Consider the following 22,917-nt stretch of genomic DNA (forward strand, 5'->3'; position numbering starts at 1 on the left):
GAAGTTCAGAGGAAGGAGATGGAAATTTGAAAATTTCCTTCCTTTCTTTTTTTTTCCTTTGTTTTTCCTTTCTTCCTTTTTCCTTCCTTCCTTTATATACTATTTTCTTTTCCTTTTCCTTCCTTCTAGTTTTCCTTTCTTTTTCCCTCCAAGCAAACATATATATATAATAAATATAACTTAACAAATATCTCAAAATCTGGATATTTATTAAATTACCGTTTCACCCGAAACGCCTTAAATTAACCGTAAAGTATTCACCGCAGTTAATTTCAATTTATTTATCGACGAGAAATTATAATTGGCATCGAAATATCTTTTTGATTATAAAACTCCAAAATATTATTAACTTTGGCTTAAAAGCCTCCGAGCCAAAATCCAAAATACACCAAAAATACATAAATGGTACTTTAAAATTATGGGTCTTACAAGAAACTCATTTAACATGTCTATGAGTTCACTACGATATAGGTAGGAGAATACCTCAATTTCTTCATTAGGGGCTTCAAATTCAGATTTAGAGTCAGAGAGAATATCTTCCATCAAAGATATATTTGCATGCTCTTCATCTTCATCAGAGTCATCCCAAGTAGCCATCAGAGTCATCCCGGTGGGATTTTCCTTTCTCAAGTTTAGGACATTATGAGTTGAAATGACCTTGTTCCTTGCATTCATAGCAGATGGGCTTCCTTTTGTCTAGTTTTTCACATTCTTCTCGGTTATTTTGGGATCGTCTAAAAATTTCTTTTGGGAAAGGATTCCTTTTTTTATTCCATATGTGTTGGATTTTTCTTGATATAAAGGACAATTCTTCATCATCTTAATCTTCACTCTAATCTTCACATTCACTTTTGTCTAAGTCTTCAATTTCTTGCAGAGCCTTAGAACTTGTCTTATTCCCTTGGGATTTGAGAGCCAAGGATTTTGACTTCGTTTCGGGCTCATGTTCAACTAGTTCAATCTCATGGGATCTGAGTGAACTCCTTAGCTCTTCTAGAGGAAATTTATTTAGATACTTAGCCTTTTGAATAGCTCTTACCTTTGGTCACCATTTACTTGGAAGACTTCTAAGGATCTTTTTGGTGCGGTCTGGAGTAGTGTAGCTCTTCTAGAGAACCTTCAGTCTAGAAACCATAGTTTGGAATCTAGAAAATATTTTTTTTAATGTCTTCATATTCTTCCATTTAAAAGAGTTCATACTTTTTGACGAGTAGATTAACTTTGGCTTCATGTACCTGTTTGTTTCCTTCTTAGTTAAGAACCAGAGCATCAAATATACTTTTTGCATTCAACATGAAGGTTCTGGATTTATGATGCATTTTTTATTATTTCTTTTGGTCAGTGTCAAAGTTCTTCCTAAATATTTCAATACCAGTAGTATCTTTTGGAGCCTTATAGCTATCTTCGAATGTGTCCCAGAGTTCAAGATCGTGAGAGATGTAGAAACTTCTGAGTTTGCCTTTCTAGTACTCGAATCACTCTCCATCAAACAGGGGAGGCTTATTAATGTTTCCAACTGTAACTTCTTCACTACAGCTATCCATAAAGAACAAGGATCTTTACTCAAACACGCTTAACTTCTCATCTTTAAGACCGAGCTCGAATGCCAATTATAGAACGTAAAACAAAAGAAAGAGAGGTTTAAATTGTGTTTTCTGTAAAAATAAACTATTTTGTGTGGCTATACTAATGTAAAGAAAGCAGATCAAGTAAAGTAAAACAGAGCACAAAGACACAATGATTTATTTTAGTTCACCATCAAAACGGTAACTACGTCTAATCCCTTCAACCTGAAGAGTTTAATCCACTAGTTCACCATAAAATCAGACATACACTTGAAGACCTACTATTCACACTGATTGTATTCAATCTTTCAAACTTTCTAGCTTAGTACAATCAAGTTATTGAGGAAGGCAGCCACTACTGGGCTAGGTTACAAACAAAAGGGTTTTGAGTTTTTCTGAATTAGCTCTTGCAGAGAGCGTTTACAAATTTGTCACTTCAAAACTTCTCTATTAGCACTGGCGTGAAAATAGAGTGATATTGGGCTAGAGTGCCGACATGATTGTATATCTTGATTGAGGGAAGCACGTCATTTATAGAAAATGATTAGGGTTTTTGGTCGTTGTCCTGATTGCAACAAATCAACATAATTCATGAAGTTTCGTATCATATCTTTGTTGAATCGATTTTCCATAGAAACTTTCCAAAAACTGATCTTGTAATGATTTAGTGTATCTTGTTTAAAACAGTTGAGAAGTAGAGGATACGGTGGTCAAAGCATGTCTTAAGATTTTCAGACAAATAGCAGATTCAGAATGTTCATCAGAGATTGCATAATTGTTTTGTCTTATTTGGAGTGTTGACTTTTTCAGATGATACATAATATTTCAGAGTCAGACGATCAAACACTTGAAGTGATTATCAGGGGCAGAGGAACAGACACTTGTTGAATTCATTAGAGGTAGACGATACAGAACATGTGTTGAGTTCATCAAGAGGCAATATGACTACAATATTGCTTGCATTTCTAGAGGCAATTGGGTCAAAACGTCAGACTTAGAGAAACAGAGCGAGGAAAAGTCATGTTTCATTTTTGTCTTCGTTCAGGTATCAAAGAATACAATAAGAAACTATTAATGACACACTTGATCTCGGACATACGCATTTAACCCAAATGCTAGTGTATTAAATTGTTCCCACAAATAATTTTGTTATTATCAAAACAAGTGAAGGGCGTATTTATTTAAATCAACTTGGTTCCAACAATACTCTCTTTAATGGAACAAGAAGTGCTTAGTATTCATATTACCACTATGGCATCAGAATGTTCTTTTAGTATTGTTAATACTATCCATGACTCATGAGGCTTCTAGATGGCAATAGTATGCTCTGAGTTTCAATTGTTTTACTTGTTACTTCTTGTTAGTTGTGTCTACAAAGTCTGTTAGCTCTTGCTCTTTGTAATAGATTGTTGCATTATTATTTGTTATAATTCTTACTTGCAGGATCCTCATATATTGTCTTAAGTATCTAGTTTTAATGAACTCATTTGGTTTATGTTTATATTTAAAATTGTTTGTTGTCAATTGCTCCGTAGTCATTCAATTTTGATGATATAGTTGTGTACATTGTGCTTGTATCATTTTGCTCTAAAATATTTTATTTTGTTTAGTGAACACTAATAAATTTGCATAGCGTAGTTGTTGTCATATCATATGATATGCTTTATTAAACTTTTGATGAGAATACTCTACAAAACAATTGAAAGAAAAATTGAAACTTTTTTTTATAGAAAAGATGTTGAGTACAAATGGGTCTATGGACCCACTAAACCCATAGAAATCTGTGAGTTTGTTGGCTTTGGGGTATCCTTTAGTGGACTTTCCTTTTTTGTCATGAGATTTTTTTAAACCCTCCAACAATGATTACATATAAGTTGTACCCAATACTAAAAGATATCCACAAGAGTTAATGTGAAAAGTGATATTTTTATCACTCATAAGATAGAATAACTCTTATCAAGTAGATATTTACTGTTATTTCTTTTTTACTTTCTAGCCTTCTATAGAGTTTGTTGTCCAAACAAAACATCAAGGCTGCAGAATGATTGTTTGTGTGGGGGTAAAGGTTCGGAAGAACATTAAAGTACATTGAGTGAGTTGGGATACAATTTGTTTACCTAAGAAGGAAGGGAATTGGGCATAAAAATAACTACGCTATTAAATTTAACCCTGAATATCAATATTCAAGATGTTTAACATAATATATGAAAATAAAAAGCAACTTAGACCTCACCAATTGTAAACTATATATAAAATACTCCGTGTCCACGATGTTTAACATCATTTGCTATATTGTCTTAGGTTTTGTGAAAACTTTTTCTGCTGTAATTTCTTCTGCAAATATATCTCCTGAATTCATTGTTGGTAAGATGCCTGTTTGAGTACCATCGCTATCATTTTCAATTTCTCCATCAAGACTTAATCTTCCAATTTGTGCACCAATGATTCCTACATCTATTCCAAAGAAGAAAAAAATTCAGGAATAGATAACATGTCACATTTAAAATTGATAGCATGTTATTACATCCTTGAAAAGTTTTTAGTAACTACTACTTCTATTATATATAAATGGCACATCCAGTTACTTTCAAATTAAAATAAACAAAAAAAAAGGTTAAATTGGACTATGTCTGCGATTTTTGGCTCTTTATTTATCTTTTAAATTTTGATCTTCTATTTTTAAAACTATTGATATTTAGTCTATCTTTTCAATTTGAATTTAAATTTGGTATTGTGAGAATCATTTTAGTGGTGTACATAATGATATAAAAATTTATGGTGACATACAATTTAAATTAAATAATACTACTTTAATAACTTTAAAACAAAATCTTTAAAAATATTTTAAAATTAAAAATAAAGTAAAAATTTAAAAAAAAAGTATTTTATTAAAGTAGTATTATTTAATTTAAATTTAACATCACTATAACTTTCGACATAATCGTGTACACATCATTAAAATAATTTTGACATCACCGAAATGAATTTTAAATTGAAAAGGGAGAGCAAATGTCAATATTATTTTAAAGGCTAAATTACATTTGTGGTCCCTTAACTTAATTTCAGGTAATGTTTTAGTCCTTTATCTTTCTTTTTTTCCCGACTTGGTCCTTTATTTTAATTTTAAGTGACAATTTGATATTTTATGTTTTAAAATTTCAACAATGATATCCTTTTTTTATACAAAAATTCAAAAAAAAATTCAATCAAAACTCATAAAATTAATTATATTCTTCAATATAATATAAATTTCATCAAATTTGTAACCCAAATCTTCAAATAAACTCATATTTTCATATTTTATTTGATATTTTTAGGAATAAATGACTAAATCAGGAAGAAAAAAAAAAGATAAAGGACTAAAACGTTACCTGAAATTAAGTTAAGGGATTTAGTCTATTTTAAAATAGAGACCAAAATCATTTAAAAAATAAGGTGACTAAAATTACAGATTTGATAAAATGGAGGACCAAAATTTTATTTTAGCAAAAAAAGACTAAAAATGAAAGAAACATTATAATAATGTTACTAAATTAATCTTATTAATCACGAATGTAATAATAATAATAATAATAATAATAATAATAATAATAATAATAAATTATTATTATTATTATTATTATTATTATTATTATTATTATTATTATTATTATAAATACACAATAGAGATAATAAATTATAAGTTATCTAGTATTAATTAGATTAGACGAAACAATAATACAATTGAAATACTGTAAGTAATGATACATAAAAAAAATAATAACATTTGTTTTAAGATGATAAAATTAATGCTGCACGAAAAATAAATTGCATACACAACAATAATTTATTTTAGACTAAAATTTGATTATAAAGAAACGAAAAATAATGGAACAACGTAAACTTAACCCAAAAAAGAAAAAAAAAATGTTAAATAAATTCCTTAAATTATGCAAGTTTTTCATACCTTTCGACAAAAATTATATACTATAGCCTCATTTTGCATATTATTTTTTATGTTTCCAAGATCTAAACAGTGAAAATTGTTTCAACAAAAATATCTAAACCTGTGAAATCTATATATGCGTGTCAATTTAATTATTAAGTCGCTAATTACCTGAATTTGAAAAGAACCAAAGAGTGATGGCACAAATAAAAATAACAATAGGGATGACATGCACTGCATTCTCAGCGAATCTAACACGTGCAATCTCCTTCTTAGCCAACTCCGAGATTGGATCATACGTTGGTAGTGTGTTGACATCATATGATCTCAGACCAGAAGATTCAGACACGGTGACACTACTCTTGAAGTAGTCATCAGAGAATCTGTTCAGACTCGAAGACCTTTGCATTTTGTTTTGTCGATGATCTCTTTTAATTGACAAAAAATGTTTGAGAGCATAAGAAATGAGAAAAGTAGTGTCATAAAAAGTTTAGAAGCAAAACTTATTATATGAAAAGGTCAACTGACATATTCTTCTAACCCCAAAATGATGCATCTTTCGTTGAGTTAGGCAATCTTTGCTGGCCCTTAAATAGCAATTCAAGGCATTCATATATACCATAGTGCACCCACATATATATTTCAACAAATCACAATTTTTTATTTTAAAAAAAATTAAATGGCAATTTTAATTGTTTTAGTATTTCATAAATATTTGAACCTTTAGAATGCTTGTAATTTAAAAAGCATTAATTGACATGTGAATGTAAACAATTTAACATGAAAAAGTAAGTGTAACTGAAAAATCATTATAAGCTTCAAGGTACTAATTAAAAGTAAGTGTTAATGAAAAAGTTAAATGAGATAAATATTTAAGTTTGAAACGGGAAAACTAATTACAACTTATACAAAAAGACATTGTTTAAAACCTCATAATTATCATGAGATATTTTAGTAATTCTTTTACATGAATATATATTTCTTGAAATTGGCCCTATGTTACATATGAAACATTTCAGTCCACATACTACGTTACTTTTTCTATCCAACGGCCAATACTGAAAGCATTACTTGACAAAATCACTTATATGCAGTGTTACAGTCTACTTACAAGTATTCAAGAGCGAACAGAATGGCTTCAGCGGAAGTCAATTAAACAGTTCCACAACCATCAACAAGACTTCAAACGTCAAGGTTCAGCAACTTTGCTGACAATGACAGATGCATATTTGGCAATGGATGATTCTGGAGACTGCTGAAGCTTTCCAATTACAGGGAACAAAGGTGATGAACGGATGAACTGTCTGCAGAGTGGATGGGCACACATCTTAGCTAGGGAAAAGAGAGCTATCTTTAAAGGAGATTCGTTTGTTGAATCATTTCTGGTAGGATTTAGTGCTGATACCGCATAATCAGAAATTAACTTCAGGAGAGACTGCAAGGGGAAAGGTCATCCAAACATTCATCAAATTGCTTACAAACATAGCTGCTGGTAGTAGTGGCATATAATGTAATTGATTGTTGTAAACACGTCAAAAGCTTGAACTACTTATCATCATTCATCCTCAAGGGAAACAAGATAGAATTTGTAAATCCTCTTCAACCATTGAAGAGCACGCTACCTCATATCCTGTCTATCTAATTTTTTTTTTCAGACAAAAGAGAATAAACCTACACCTTTCTATCCTATTTAATCAAGCTACATGGTGAGATTACTTACTTTAAACTAAAATGTTTACAAACTGAAGGAAACTAAAGTGTAAATAAAGAAAACTAAACAAGCTTCATGTATACAAATAAAAAATGTTCGTGTAATCATCTTAAATTCTAAAGGAAACTTAAGTACTTAAGGAAAAAATCTAAAGTGATGGCTAAATTTATTTATTCAGGTCGAAAACATTTCACTTATTTTAGATATGAAAATTGATGTAATTGCATTTTTTACTGTGTAAATACTAAATTGAAACTGAAAAATATCACAATATTAAAATAAAATGCAGCATACCTGAACAGCTCCTTTCGACACAATGTCTTCACAAAGTTTGTCAGAGTTACGAACCAGATTGCTAAGTGCACCTGCTGCATTTGCCTTAGTTTTGTCCTCCTCTGCCATTTGCAACAAATTTGCCAAATGAGGAATCGATCTCCTCAGCTCTTCATACAACACGTCATTATGGTAAGCCGCATTTCCAATCTGAATTCGGATATGGGACACTAGATTAAAATAGATGCGAAAATAGTATAATATGTGCTTATGCAGCACATATACAGTATGAAAAAGCATAGGCGTGATGGTATGTGTTCTAAACACAGGAAGAACAATTTATGCATGCATCTTTGTTAATTGACAAGAACTAACTGTTAAATGTTTGACAAATAAAACATATATCAAAATATTCATCGCAAAAATGTATTCAACACCTTAAAGATATCAACAGGCCATAACATACACTAATCGACTAAGATACTACTACATAGAAAAAGCAACAAGGTTTGCAATAGAAATAAAGCTTTATTTTATTTTATTTTATTATATTTTATTTTATTTTTCTTATAATATACCTATTTTTTGTTTTAGTCATAATTTTTTGTTTTGAACTGGTCACGTAATATTCTTTTGTTTCATTTAAGATTTCTTTTTCGACTGAAATATTTTTTATTTAGCCTCTTCTAATATGTAGTTGTTATATTACTCTAACAAGGACTCAAAAGAAAATAGTATATGTCAAAAGAACCAACACAAAAATAAAGTAATATTAGAAGCTCTAAAACAAAACAATGACTAAAATGAAATAAAAATATTTTGTTGATGTTCAATTAACCTCTGCAGGGACTCAAATGAAAAAAGAATATCTTTCGCTTTATAAACAAAAAAAGTATATCAAACGAATCAAAACAAAAGTATATAGAAGGACTTAAACAAAATGGCTAACATTAAATAAGAAATATTATGCAGACCACGTCCAAACAAACAAAATATTTAGGGAATAGATATACTACAGGAATCAAAAACGTATTAAGTCATATTATAATAACTAGTGGACTATTTTATATTTTTTTTCGTTTATGCATTGACAATAACAATTTTTATAGCTAATCACTCAATACCTGAACACCACAACAATCTTCCAACTCAAAAAATTTAGGTTGTAAATAAATAAATGTGCATTACATGTATGGCATCAATTTTTGGTTTCAGTAGTAGAATATAAATCTTACAGCAAAACAAGCAAACTTCCTTGTTCGTTGGTCAGGATCAGAACACCGATCAATAAGGATACTAACGATTTGATATCTTGCCTGCGAATTCCAACTGAATTATTAGAGAATTGAAAAAATGGTAACCGCAAAAAGTGGAGTGTCGATTTTGACTTTTCATATTTTATTGAGTGTAAATCTCCTTAATTTAACAAAAATGTGTGTTCACTCATTGAAAAAATTATTTTCCTATTAGGAAATTGTATATATCTAGGAATTAAACACACTGTGATAGGATAAAAAGTATAAAAACAAGTTCAGAAATTTGCTTTGATCAAATAAAATCTATTGTTTCTACATTCTTCATTATTATACTTACAAGAGAACTATAAAAATGGGCACTGTGACGACACATGTTTCCAAGAGCACTGCAAGCTTTGGCACGCATATTAGGATCCTCATGTGAAAGAAAACTTTTTAAGAACTCCAAAATAGAAGCACCTTTAATGTACTCATAGAATCCCTGAACACCAGGAAACAGAAAGTACTAGTGATTTTTCAAACTATCATTATGGAGCGTCTAGAAAGCAAATACTCAAGAATCAATTGAACAGATCCATAATAAAAAATAACCCAAACAATGCTATGCATTGTGGACCAGAAACCATAGAATATTTATTCAAAGTAAAGTTTTAATCAAGTGAAATCAAATTGACATTTTAACATTACAAGACACAACAAATACTTTAAACTTACCTTTAAAACACTTGAAGGATTCATCTATAAGCAATATTATGAGAGCAGTGTTGTAAACTTGTAATAGTTAGTTAGCTTGCATTGCAAGCCATTTGCAATAGTCAGTTAGAAAGCCAACTGTCACTGTAGTTGACAGTTGTAACCAACTAAGATGTTGGTGTAGGATTGTCTAAAAGTGAGTGCAGATTAAGATCAGCATATATATAGCTGATTAACCTCTTTGTAACAGAATTCAAGAATCAGAGTATTGATTACACAAAAACTTAAGAAATGAAATTTAGCATTCTCTATCAGAACTTGTAAATATACAAAACAAAACCTAAACATATTGTTTGGAGATTAAGTTGAGAATGACACCATTATAGGAATACCAAAATAAGGATTCTCTAATCTGTTAAATACTGTTGAGATATAGCCATGATTTACATTCGTATTATCTTGTCTATTATATCTTTCTTATTGTATTGTAATCCCTATAATTAAGGGATCTTGATTGTAATCCGTTTACTATAAATACATAACCACTCTCGTGACATTCATAACTTTTCTAATTTCAAGTAACACAAACAAAACTGTAATACGTTTTGCAATATCTGCACTACCCTTTGTCATGTAATAAACTGAACTGAAATAATAAAGGCAGTAATTGATTAAATGAGCATTCGATAAACGAAACCATTTGGTGAAGAGTGAAAACTAACCTTGTCCATACGAGCAAGATCAGAAATTATCATAAGAGCATCTAGCATAACCACTTTTGGGCCTGTGCTGTCAAACAACCTTCTCATCCTATTTGGATCCAGAAGACCTTTACTCACAAGTTGGACTGCTAAAGGTCGGTGGCACACCATTTTAGCCAAAAAGGCCACAGGCCTACCCAAATCATTCAACTCCATATGATCTAGACATCGAAGGACAATACCAGGCACACCCGCCTGAAAATTTCAAAGCAATTACTTAAGAGCATTGATGTTATAAGATAGAAATTCAACTAGTCAAGTGAAAGTAAAAGATAAATAGCAGGCTGTGTCAATTATCAGATATAATTTTCTATAATTAAAAACTGCGAAAACAATACCAACAAATGAATTGCCATCATAGAAACTAATAATCGATGCATTGAAGAGTGAACCAGCTTTGATTTTTCAAACAAGAGTAACCTACCATCAGCTGCTGCTTAATAACTAACATTAATTGACATACAGTAGGATATCACTATCCCGTGAAAGAACGATATTTGTTTAAAGCCCCTTCCAATACTCCCAATAAAATACCAAAGATTGTTTGAGGATTTTACCTCCATAAGGATCTTAATGTATTTGCCCATGTCTTCTTCTATTGCCTTGACTGTATCTTTGTCTTCCAGGCATACTCTCTGGCCAGGAGAACCAACGTTAAGAAGAAACCCACTGCTGACAGACGCAGTGGCTGATGGCAAGCCAGGTGCATTTTGAACAGCAACAAAAGGAAATGCTAAGAGATCTATTACTGCATTGATAAGATCTCGGACTCCTACTCTCCCTCCACCAGGTCCAGTCCAGCCTTTTATCAATTTAAGATGAACATCACATATTAAGTTGGATATGAGCTTAACATGTTCGTTCTTAATCAAAATCTGACGAAAAATCAAAGCACCACCAGAGAGACAATGACATAATGAAGAAATTGTCCACACAACACCTATAGGAGACAATCCAACTATATCGTTTAGGCAATCTTTTCCTTGAGAAGCATTTGAAAACCCATTGCTTAATAAGCCAATAAGAAGAAGAGGTATACCACTTGCACAAAACTGCTGAACAGCTAATGGTCCTCCCCACTTGAGTTTGGAATCTAAAAGACCAACACACCCATCTCTTGCCCCTAGCCAAAACGGGAGCTTTCCATTAACATTACCAGTGTCCAGTTCATTTTCATTTCCTGATGAAAATTTAAGATGGTCACTTAGTGTAGAAGTTCGAGGAATTAAGGGAATAGCAGTTTCAGATATCGGAGACTCCATCAAAGTCCCAGATTCGAGGGAAAGAATGGATGCCAAAGCCAACATGGCTGATCCACTTTGAAGTTGGAAAGAGGCTTTTGCTTTATCATCAGAAGAAATATAATGAGCAAGAACTGAAAGTCGAGCAAGCTGCTTCTTTGGTGAGCTGGTAAGCATACAAATTGCAGAGTTTCTTCCAGTTGACTTCAAATATCGTGCAATTATTGCAAGAATGAGACATGAATGACGAACCAGAGCAGAAGGATTTGCTAACTTGCATTTAGTGTGGCTTGGTTCTACACTGTGTGCATCTTTGTTGAGAGAAGAACTGCATATTGACAAAACTGAGAAAATCTCTGAAACAATTGTTCCATCACCGCCGCCACTAACAATAGTAGTCACAGGAAGAGAACTAGGCAGACCACAAAGAACGGCTGGAACAATTCCACTATGGAGACAGCACCTTGACAAAAGCTGAAAAGGCAAAAGAATGACGGAATATAAATATTTGAATTACCTTCAACTATGCCATTATATTCGTGACTAAAATCTACTTTATTAGAGCAACAATAGAAAATATCGGAACGATCTACTTCATGCAGCCGATATAAAACATGCAACTTGCTGCCATAACAGGAATCCCCAAAAGAAGGGACAAGGGCCCAGAAGTACCTGAAGACCACAAATTGTTGCAGACTCAATACGTTGGTGAAAACAATAGTAAACAGCAACCTGAACACCTTTGGATCTCAGAAATGCCCTTGTCATTGAATCAACTATTTTTGTTGATTCTGCATCAAACAAAGGATCTTGTCCATGATCCATAATTTCCATCCTCTGTAAAGAATGACTCCACAATGCATTAATGGGAAACAAAACGGCACTTTTTTTCATAAAAAGGACATCCAGAGCATTAACCAAAGACCAGACAGCTCTACATGCTTCAGAAGCAGCCCGTAGCATATTGGAAGAACCTGCAATAAGACTCGAGCCTGAAGTTGCTAAGCACAGGCATAAATGGTCCACTAAACCAGATGTTTTCGCATGCTCTATAATTCTATTAGCTGTTTCGTTCAGTGTCTCTGAACCTGAAATTTGAGGAGATGATCTAAGCACCTGAGCAACTTTAGACAACATGACTGTAATGCATGCACTAGACTCATACAGAATTCTTCCAGATGCATCATTTATCGAAGTTACAACCTGCAAAAATTATATTTATAAATGAGTGCTGCAAACATGTGATACACAATTAACAAGAGTTTTTCCACCTATCTGATGTACAGAGCTGATATTAGGTTATGATAGGTATAGGTTATGAGGAGATGAATATTGATAAAACTAAACCATGCAGATTAGATTTACATTATCGCATTCAATATAAATTACCAACAAGATCAAATTTACATGATAGAAAGAGTATGACCTGAGAATAGATTTCAACCAATTCAATCCAGTGATTTAAATATGAGCTTAACCAGCAACTCCCACCATTATCTAGCAAAACTTTAGTAATGGAGAAACCCTGCACAAAATAAAATGTGTGATGTTTTATTAGCTTATCTTGGGCGAAAAGGTTGCCATTTAATTTCACAAATCATCCACCAAGAACTTGTAATGACTATTGTGGTTTAAAGTAATGTTATGTGTTGTTTTCAGTATTTTCAAATGCTACTTTATTGAATATAAAAAGAGTTTAATGAATGTGATAGAGCCCGTGAATTCAAGAAAACGAAATGTATATTATTGATTATTAAAGGTTGAGCTTGAAGCTCTACAATGGTGGAAAATACTAAAGAAAGATAAACCAGAGTTCTAAGAACTCCTAAACCAGAGCATAACTGCTCCTAAACCAGAGAATTATCTCCTAACTGTTTCTAACAATATTTCAGAATGCCTTCCCCACTCTCCTTCCCTCTCTCTAATAACAGATTTCCCTAGAATTTAGGAACAATCATTACTAACACTTTATAATCCTATTGGGTTAAGCCCAAATCCAGTATCCTATCATAATGGAACTCGTGAGATTAATATGGTAGATTAAGGAACAGACACATAACACATTAGTTAGCTTAGGTTATTAGACATAGTGCCTGAAACTATAGGGTGTCTGAATCATGTTTATTTGATACAGTGAAGACTTTTACTGCAATAAAGTTGGTCTATGTAGTTTAAGATTTAAAAAAAAATCTGTTTTCATGGATTTGGTCTATGTCCCCCATAATTTTTGTATTCTTTTTTTAGTAAATTTTAATGTGCAGTAAATGACTGTTAGCATTTGGTGCCAATATTATTGAGATTCCTTGCTCAACATTGTTTAAAAAACAACTTAGATTGCTTCCTCAACATTTCCAAGGCTCAATTAGATAACTATAAAACTATATTTTTTTCTCAGTGACTATTAAACTATATAAATCTGCATCATATACCAATATATTCCAAGATATTGTAAAATACAAAGATATTCTAACATATATCAAATGCTGATCCAAACATTTTAAATGCATTAGTGAAATAAAAAGCAATTCTTGAAGTAAGAAGCTAATAGATCAAATGTGTATGTGATGTACCTTTGTCATCAAGTCAATAATTTCAGCAGATTTCATTGCTACAACAGATCTGGTGAACAAAAGGAGCTCGCTTATTAGTTCATCTATTTGTCCAGTAGAACTGAAGACACCGGCAGCAACTAAATTTGAGAGAATTCTCAATGACTGGTTTGAATCAGGAAGATCTTGATCACTGTAGATCATAAAAGAAGTTAGATTTCAGAGATAAATAATTTTGAAATAAAAAATAAATAAATAAATAAATACTAACTAAAGTCTTGAAACACACTAATTAGTATAAGTTCCAAACCAATCTACCTATTTAATACAACAATAACCTACAGATCATATTAAATTACCCAATTACATAGTTGTTAAATTAATTTAAATATTTCTTTTACTAATGTTTTATAATTGGAATTTGAATTATCTTTGAATTTTTTCGATCAAATTGTGTGTTGTCATTTTAATCAATATATACTAATGTTAGTTCTATAATAACATCTGTTGAGTTTTAATAGTTTGTCACCGAGATCATACATATTGAAGGGTCCGGGTGTATAGGTACTTAGCAGGATAAAAAAGAGTTTACGAACACTATAGTTATTAACATGACTCTTATCCTACCAAATGTCATCCATACACACACACACCCTCAAACCTACTGAAACTAATTGAGAGGCAGCAGTCCAAAGCACAAGGAGTCAAAGATTATACTGTTCCAATAGTTAATTTTAAACGCCATATTAAGGAAGTGAAAACAGATTCTTACGGAAGTGAAATCAAGGCTATCGATCCCTGATAGCAGAGTGTAGCGTTTACCCTCAAAAATCCATAGTGGGATAGAAGTAAAACATAGCGAGATGACTACTATTTCCAACTTTTTTATGCATATTATATAATTATATATAAGTATAGAAAAAAAGTAATACTCATTATTCATGAAATATCCACAAACAATGAAAAGTCATACGTCTTTGGCAAATGTACAAAACATAGATGCAAATACCAAAAATAAGCAAGAAAACAAACAAGTTTAAGCATCTAAGACTTGAAGTAACTAGAATTAAACAAGTTTTTTCTGAAGCATTTAGCAGTTACCGGCATGGCAGCTGCGAACAGCTAATAATTTGACCATTCAGTTCTCCTATGATAGGAACCCAAATTAAAAGAGAACTGAAAATTATTTTATTGACTGAAAATTATTTTATTGACTGAAAATAAGAACTATTACAAAAGGTAAACAGATAATCCCCTGTAATCTCAGAGCAAAGCTCCTCAGAGAAGAGATAATTCTCCCTCTACCCAACCTCTAAGGTTCTAATTGAAAAAGATATAGAATGATCCCCACTCTCCATTCCACCCCCTTATAACTGCATTGGTCCCACAATTATATTTCACTCTTCCTCTCTGCCACGTCACATTCTCACCTCCCCATTTCTATATTTTCCAACTAAAACTATCCGCATAATGGGCTTAGGCAGTTGACATATTATTGCCCTTTTGGACTGACATTCACATTTTGAGTCCCAACATCCAATGTTGCTAAAGCAAGCAGTATAGCACGCTATAGACAACATTGAATGAAGCAACAATAAAGTCAGGTCCTGAGAGAGAGGTTGACATACTATTTGCCCTTTTGGACTCACATTCACATTGAGTCCTAACATCCTATGTTATTGAATGAAACAACAACGAAATCAGGTCCAGAGAGAGGTGGTTAATTTAATAATTATATTGTGGTAAACATGATGGGTTAACCTGAAATGCAATTAAATCAAGTTCTAGGAGAATATTATATCCACAGAATTTCAACATTACCAATCAAAAGAAGGTTCCCCATATGAGATAATGAACAAAAGCTCAACAAAAATAAATAAAGTTGAGTAAACTCAAGACATTAAAACCAATTCAATATTAAGAGGAATTCATGAGGATTCTGATTGCATAATAGAAATTTAAAGTCTGCAACATATAGTTACCTGCAAATATTTTGAGATCCCTTTGACCATCTTTTCAGTGGTTGCAGAACATGTCCCAATGCTTCATTATCTTGACCAATTATTTTTGCACCTTTGACAGTGCGAGAATTACTTTCAAGTTTGTCCAGTCTTTGGCAGCCTGCTCAGAAACAATCTTTCAAAATCTGTTTCTGTTTTCTTATAGGAGTACTAGTAGGGATTTAGTTATATAGGGACTAGGTTGTATAGTAATCTAGCATATATATATATATATGATGTATTGTGAACATATTTCAATTTCAATAAATATATTTTACCGTAATTCTTAAGACAATCACTTCAATCCCAGGGGTTCATGTTAGATAAAGCATATTAATGAGCACTTTTGATAATTTGTGATATGTGGTTCATAATATGGTATCAATTATCAAAGTCATTGCTAAACCTTATAATGACTTCCCACAGCCTTTCTTTCATAAAGGTAAGCATTCTTCCCATAAGTTGTCACTGCTTATCCCCATCACATTATCAGTATGCCTTTATTTTTGGAATCTATTAGTTTTTATTTGTAAAATTATCCTTAAAATATCCAATCCAGGACTGGTGTTGTGCTATGGTTATGAGATGACAGCCCTTGATTTCAATCACCCATGGACTCTTGCTCCTTCAATTACCAGGAAATTTACAATTTGTTGTCACTATTTGTTTTGCACTGAATGTAGTAGTAAATAATGTAAATGTAGATAGCACTGAGTCAACAAGGGTTTTCAATCCAGTTTATTGCAATACTGCCAGTAGTCAGAAATATGTAAACGAGGTTATCTGTCTTCCAACAACCAAAGAAATATCTGCATGCAAATAAGCATAAGCATGGAATAAAAAAGAGAAGACAATACCTGACTCTCCTACATCATTTTGATTAGAAAAACCGGGAGACTCATCAAGCACTTTAGAATTGATTTTGTTCATGTTAGGACCATTTAACTGAGCTTCATTCTTTAGCGGTGAAGCAACATGCTCCTCCAAACCGGTTGCACGATTGTCTTTGCCTGTGACGTGTAAATAATTATAATGGAAAGAAACGGAGAAAAATGTAGACACTTCACTGATACATAATAGTTGAGTATGTACTATCGTCCTGCAGTACTAGAAGTTGCTGAACCTGAGGAAGTTTGAATGGTTTTTCCTTCTACCCTCTGTGATGTATTGCTATCATTGGGCGAACTACTTATCTCAGGCAATTCCTGAAGATCAAGCCAAATTCTACAAAATTAATTGACTAAGAAGATCAACCCTGTGTTTGGCATTAAGTTTAATATACATACCCTGGCTTCAAGTTCGTCGATAGTTTCTTTAACAAATGGGTGTTCAAGAAGAGCAGGCCAAGTTAGTCGACTTTCTGGTGCCTGTTTGGAATAAATTCGGAAACCAAAGTGTAAATTCGATATAGATTAAAGTAAAATCTAGAAACATAGAAATGAAAAAAGGGGAAATATTCATTAGTGAACAACCACCTTGTTAAGCAAACCCTTTAAAAAGCTTTTGAAATTTGGAGTCATGCGATCAGGATATTTAACTGGATCCTGGATTAGTCAATTAGTGATCAGCCCATCCTTCAATATAAGATCATAAGTGATTGCATAAAAATCTCATCCGATTGAAAAATGTACCTTAACAATGTGTCTGATGAGAGCATAAACAGAATTTGTGTAAAATGGTGGTTGGCCAACAAATAACTCATACCTGTTATTATAGGCATAAAAACTGGCTTCAACTCGATATGAATAACAGAGAACATTGATAAGGAGAAAGTCATGTTCAACAACACTTGCTAATAACTATTAGTTAGATAATGTCATCATTCAGATCACTTTTGCATATAGCAACAGGTCCAGCCCATCACTAAAGATGGAAAAGGCAAGGCAGCTGTTGAGTACCACAAGCAAGAAGTTGGGTAAAAAATCTTCTGTTAGAATGAAACCAGAAGTTTTGTTCCAAAAAAGAAAGAATAAGGATATTGCAAAAGCAAAAGAAATACAAATTAGGGTCTTTTTGGTTTGAGAATATGAATGGCCAATTTAAATCTAGTTATGGCACCTGATATCAAAACATTAGGCCATAGCTAAATGGACAACTATCGTCCACGAACACATAACTGAATACATATAAATGTATTACTAGAAGCAGATAAAAAGAGATAGAGATATTCAACATACAGTATAACACCAAGAGACCATAAATCTACAGTGTGGTTGTAAGGTTGTTCCCGGACAAGCTCCGGAGCCATGTATAATGGAGTACCTACAAAAATAGAAACAAATTCAGCTCCTCGAAATACAAGCAGCTACAAACAAGCGACATTACTATAATTAATATTAAAGGCAACAAATTATGTTCTAATGAGCCAAACCTTTTATAGATCGCAAAACAACTGTGTTTGTGGACATCGCACGTGCAAACCCAAAATCACAAAGCTATCAGATATTCCAAAAAAGATGAAGATCAATTAGACCATGAACCTCTGTACTTTAACTAAAAGAAAACTAGAAATGAAAACCATGAATGGAATTAAAAAATAATGTGATGAGTATTTGATTAACATAGTGATAAGAAAGAACTTATCTTTTAGGGGGAGTTTGTTTCAAGGTATATATTCATTCATGGAAGTAATTTTCCCTCGTAAATAATGATGGGATTCTTATTCCGAGGTATTCTTAAAATAAGTGTTTCGTTAACACTTTTAACATTCCTCGAAATTAATTGCAAGAGTGGGGCATAGAGGTTGTTACACAAAGTTCATTTCCTCATGGGAATCTTTTTTCTCTCAACCCCTCTCATGGGAATAAAACCATAGGAATGTAGAAGTTATTTCTATCCTTAGAATCTTCCATACCCACACAAATAAATATTTTGCAGCTTTGTAACAAACATGGGAATACACATTCCCTACCCATATATTCCTGAAAATGTCTTCAGAATACTTGAAACAAACGTTCTGGTATAACTTCCTTAAAGAGCTTTGAAAGAAAAAAATAATTTCCCTAAACAAATGGACCAGACATTTATGCAATGCCTTCATGGAGGAAGTGTGTTTACAGAAAAATTGTATTAGATTAAAAGAAGTCTTAACTCTGTGTATAATGTAACTAAATCATAACAATAGATGTTGGAAAAATTCTAATGCAACAAACAGTAAGAAATGCCGGGTGCATGTTTCTTCATGTGAAAAAACAGTTAAACCAACCTTGACAATAGATCCAGAACCAATGAGAATATTCTGGGGCTTCATATCACGATGGATGATCCGGTTAGAATGCAAATAATGTAAGGCTCTTACCTGCATAGTCCAAACAAAAAATTAATATTTATCCTTGTAACTCTTCCTCTAAATACTGTTATAACAAATCGTTGAGGACATAAATACCAATTGCTTTGCAATTGCTTGAACTTGTTCTTCAGGGAGGCACTTATCATCCTCAAGAACCTCAAATAGCTCACCCTGAAAAATAAAAAATATCATCACCATGACAGCATTTCTAATGACTCAAACTTCTTTGTTCCATCACAGCTGATTGTGCATACTTAAATCAACCATTAATGGATAAGTGATGGTAACTTCCATAAATTTGAGAGTACTGCAGATCCAGAATCAGTCAAACAATCAACTGAAAAAATGGCAGAAAATACAGATAGTTTACTTGTGCAAATTCCGTGACAACACAAAACTCTTGTGGGCTTTCAAAGGAATCAAGCATTTGAATAATATTTTCATGCTTCAATTTTCTCAATATCTGCAAAATTCATGAATATCAAATGTCAACAGTTAGTACAGCCATTTACAAGTAATTTGAAGAATGAATTGACCCAGTAGGCTCTACGAAAAACTACTTCTTTTAATCAGTCGTTTGTTTCGGGTTCCTCAAACTTTCCTTCATGTTTTACCTGTGATTTTTGCAAATCGGGTTCTATATATGCACTCACCATAAATTGATATTAATCACAGCATCAACTATCAAGTGTGTGCACTCACCATAAAGTTGATTGAGCCAATTTCCTTTCTCACCAGCCAGACAAATCATATTATTTCTGCTTTCTACCATAATACTTTTAAAGAAAAGCTCAAAATTTTAGAAGAAAAACACATTTGACATTATTGAAGTAAACTTTTCCTATTACAGCATGTAAACTATTTCTATTGTTGAAGTATATATGGAAATCAGGACAATGGCAGACCAAAATCCAATGAACTCAACATTACTAATGATTTCATTTACAAACATAAAAATTTAAGATCAGTTAGCAGTAGCTCCTTAACTCCAAACTCCGAACGATCATAACTCCACATGCAACATTCTCGCTCTACAACACAACTATTTATGGCATCAGTAACAAAAAAAACTTGTTTTTCGCATTCCACCAAAAGGCATAAACAGAAACCCTAACTATTACATACCAAAATAAGTATCCAATCCTCTAATAACAAATTACACAAACTTCGTAAACACGAAGTAGTTTATAACAACAAGAAAACACATAATCAAAGAGCAGTAATTAAAACGTAAAGGAAAATTAAGAATGAACTAACGAATTACCTCGATTTCTTGTCTCAAATTATGAATATCCTTTTCAGTTTTACCGTGTTTCATAATGAACTTCATCGCAACAGTCTAAAAAGGAAAAAGATTGAAAATGAGAACTTTGGAAATGGAAAGAAGTGAAAACTTGAGGAAGAGTAACCTGTCCGGTGTGCTTTCGTCTTCCTTTGTAGACTTTACCGAAGGAACCCTCGCCGACTAGCTCGATCACGTGGTAGTTTTCAACCGAGCCCATTGTTGAGTCGGATTCAAGAAGAATGTGGAGCTCAGAGAGAGAGAAGAGAGAGATTTGAAAATGGGAAGGTAGTTGAATAGTGAGACGGACAGAGATGAGCAATTTCGAATTTTTATTCCCGCTCCACTCAACCCTTGTCCGTTATTCTTTTTTTTATTTATTTTATGGATTTAATTATTCTTTTATAATTAATTTATTTATTATGAAGATTCTTTTATAATTTATTTGTATCATATAACATAAGAACAAAAGTCAGATGTATTCTTTTTAGGTATTTTCCGTTTTTGGTTCATATAATGGAAGTATGATTTTTTAAATTTATAATTTTTTCTAAAATTTATTATAATCACAAAAGGTGTGTTTCATGTTAAAAATGATACGACAACTTCTTAAACAAATGCATTTAGTTTTGTTCATAACATAAAGTTTTGTTCATAACATAATATTTCATGTATCTCAAAATAATTATCATATTTAACAATTTCACACAAACCAAAAAAAGCAAAGAGTTATATTTCATATTTTAATTATTAAATAATTTCTCTCTTTTTCTCTTATAAATGGACCTTCAATTCCTTAAGGAGATCTTAAATTGAAGAAAAGAGGATAATTGAAAGAGAAAATGATGATTTTATCAAATTATTTTTATTAACAATTGGTGTATTATAATTATCATAAATGCAAGGTGATAAAATATAAATTGAGAGTGATTACATAATATTAATTAAATCGTACAATTGAACAAAAAGTTATATGGATAATTAATAGTGGCAATCTTTTTATGATAAATTATTTTTGCAAATGTGTCAACGTTGGATCTTTTGTCGGGGTATGTTGCAAATTGTAAGACCCTTAATTTTTAAATCCTTAATTATACAATTTTAGGGTATTTTGTGTTGAATTCCTTAGGCTTTTAGCCCAGTTTTTAGTATTTAGTGAGTTAAATGCCAAAAATATATTTTTGGAAATTGGATTAAAATTATTTGTCGAATAATAATTTAGTTACGTTGCAAAGAATTTAATACCGAACAGTTTTGTTAAAAATAACTCTGGTTGCTGAAAACTTTATCTGTCAATTGAGTTGCGACGAAAGTATATATTTTTATCAAAATAGATTGAGATCAGAGTAAAGTGATGTGTGTAAGAGTTTATATATATATATATATGAGGAGAGGAACAGAGGAAAAGCCAAAAAACACGTTTCCCTCCCTGCTCGCGAATCTTTTCTTCTCCTTCCTTCTTCCTTCCATTTTCTTTTTCCTCCTCTTGCTTCAAGAAAATGAATCCAATGCTTGGTAGGTGAGAAAGCAAGGATTTCTCAGTTTCATTCTTCTTCTCGGATTCGAAAACGAAGGAAAACAGTGTTGGTAATTTCAAAACCGTCAAACACAAACCTCCATGTTTCTTCTAGATCTAAGCTTTATTTCGCGAAGAGATAGAAGGGATAGTTGTGCATCTTCCCGCTACGGAGCTAGTGAACTAACTTTGGAAGCGACGACGAGAGCGGAGATTTTATTGGAATTGTTCGTGGTATCGTAATCGCTCGTTAAAGCTATCATTAAGGTAAGGACTCCTTCCAAACTTTTAGTTTGCATTTAAGACCTTATATATGAGATTGTGGAAAAGAAAGTTGATGTATTTGAGGTGTGAACTTGTGGGAAATACATTTAATTCGATTATGTGTGAATTAGTGGAATTTGTTTTCGATGTGTTTTGAAGTGTGGTTTGTGATGATTTCTGTTTGTTGTGATTGATGTGTTCATAATTAATATTATGAATTTTTTAGAGGTGTTTTATGTGTGGATTTTGTGGAAAAATGAATTGATATGATTTGGTGTGAATTGTGGATTCAATTTGAGAATATGTTTAAGTATGCTTTTGTGTGGTATTTGAAAAATCATTAGTGTTAAATGAGTATTAAATATGGAGAATCTTTTAATAGCTGCATTTACTTAATGATTGTTGTGGAGAGAGTCAGAGTATACTCATGCATTTCATAGTACATGGCGACCGAATGGGCCATGGTGATAGTGGTGACTGGATGGGCCACGAGATGATTCCATGTGATATGTTGGTTCATCTTATCCTTGCGAGGATTATCGCGTCGTGAAGGTCCACGATAGACTGCACATTTTTGTAAATCGTGCTGAAC

At 32.2% G+C, this 22,917-nt stretch overlaps 2 protein-coding genes across 2 annotated transcripts; both read right to left on the minus strand.

Annotated features, from left to right (window-relative positions):
- Positions 1–3,348: 3,348 nt before the first annotated feature.
- On the minus strand, positions 3,349–6,171 carry LOC101492162 (uncharacterized). Its single transcript, XM_012719378.3, has 2 exons — positions 5,662–6,171; positions 3,349–4,019 (listed from the first exon to the last, which is right to left on the minus strand). The coding sequence occupies exons 1-2, from the start codon at positions 5,897–5,899 to the stop codon at positions 3,853–3,855; spliced, it is 405 nt and encodes a 134-aa protein (XP_012574832.1). The 5' UTR covers positions 5,900–6,171; the 3' UTR covers positions 3,349–3,852.
- Positions 6,172–6,408: 237 nt separating this feature from the next.
- Positions 6,409–20,890, minus strand: LOC101491830 (serine/threonine-protein kinase TIO). The gene is made up of 22 exons (XM_004513144.4): positions 20,673–20,890; positions 20,528–20,602; positions 19,634–19,726; positions 19,360–19,434; positions 19,180–19,272; positions 18,346–18,409; positions 18,152–18,236; positions 17,606–17,678; positions 17,450–17,518; positions 17,261–17,341; positions 17,098–17,179; positions 16,832–16,984; positions 15,957–16,095; positions 13,996–14,167; positions 12,852–12,950; positions 12,098–12,628; positions 10,742–11,899; positions 10,146–10,379; positions 9,068–9,211; positions 8,710–8,790; positions 7,496–7,684; positions 6,409–6,925 (listed from the first exon to the last, which is right to left on the minus strand). The coding sequence occupies exons 1-22, from the start codon at positions 20,763–20,765 to the stop codon at positions 6,680–6,682; spliced, it is 4,029 nt and encodes a 1,342-aa protein (XP_004513201.1). The 5' UTR covers positions 20,766–20,890; the 3' UTR covers positions 6,409–6,679.
- Positions 20,891–22,917: the final 2,027 nt, after the last annotated feature.

The sequence above is a fragment of the Cicer arietinum genome, chromosome 4, assembly GCF_000331145.2.
Source record: "Cicer arietinum cultivar CDC Frontier isolate Library 1 chromosome 4, Cicar.CDCFrontier_v2.0, whole genome shotgun sequence".
NCBI classification, from domain to species: Eukaryota; Viridiplantae; Streptophyta; class Magnoliopsida; order Fabales; family Fabaceae; genus Cicer; species Cicer arietinum.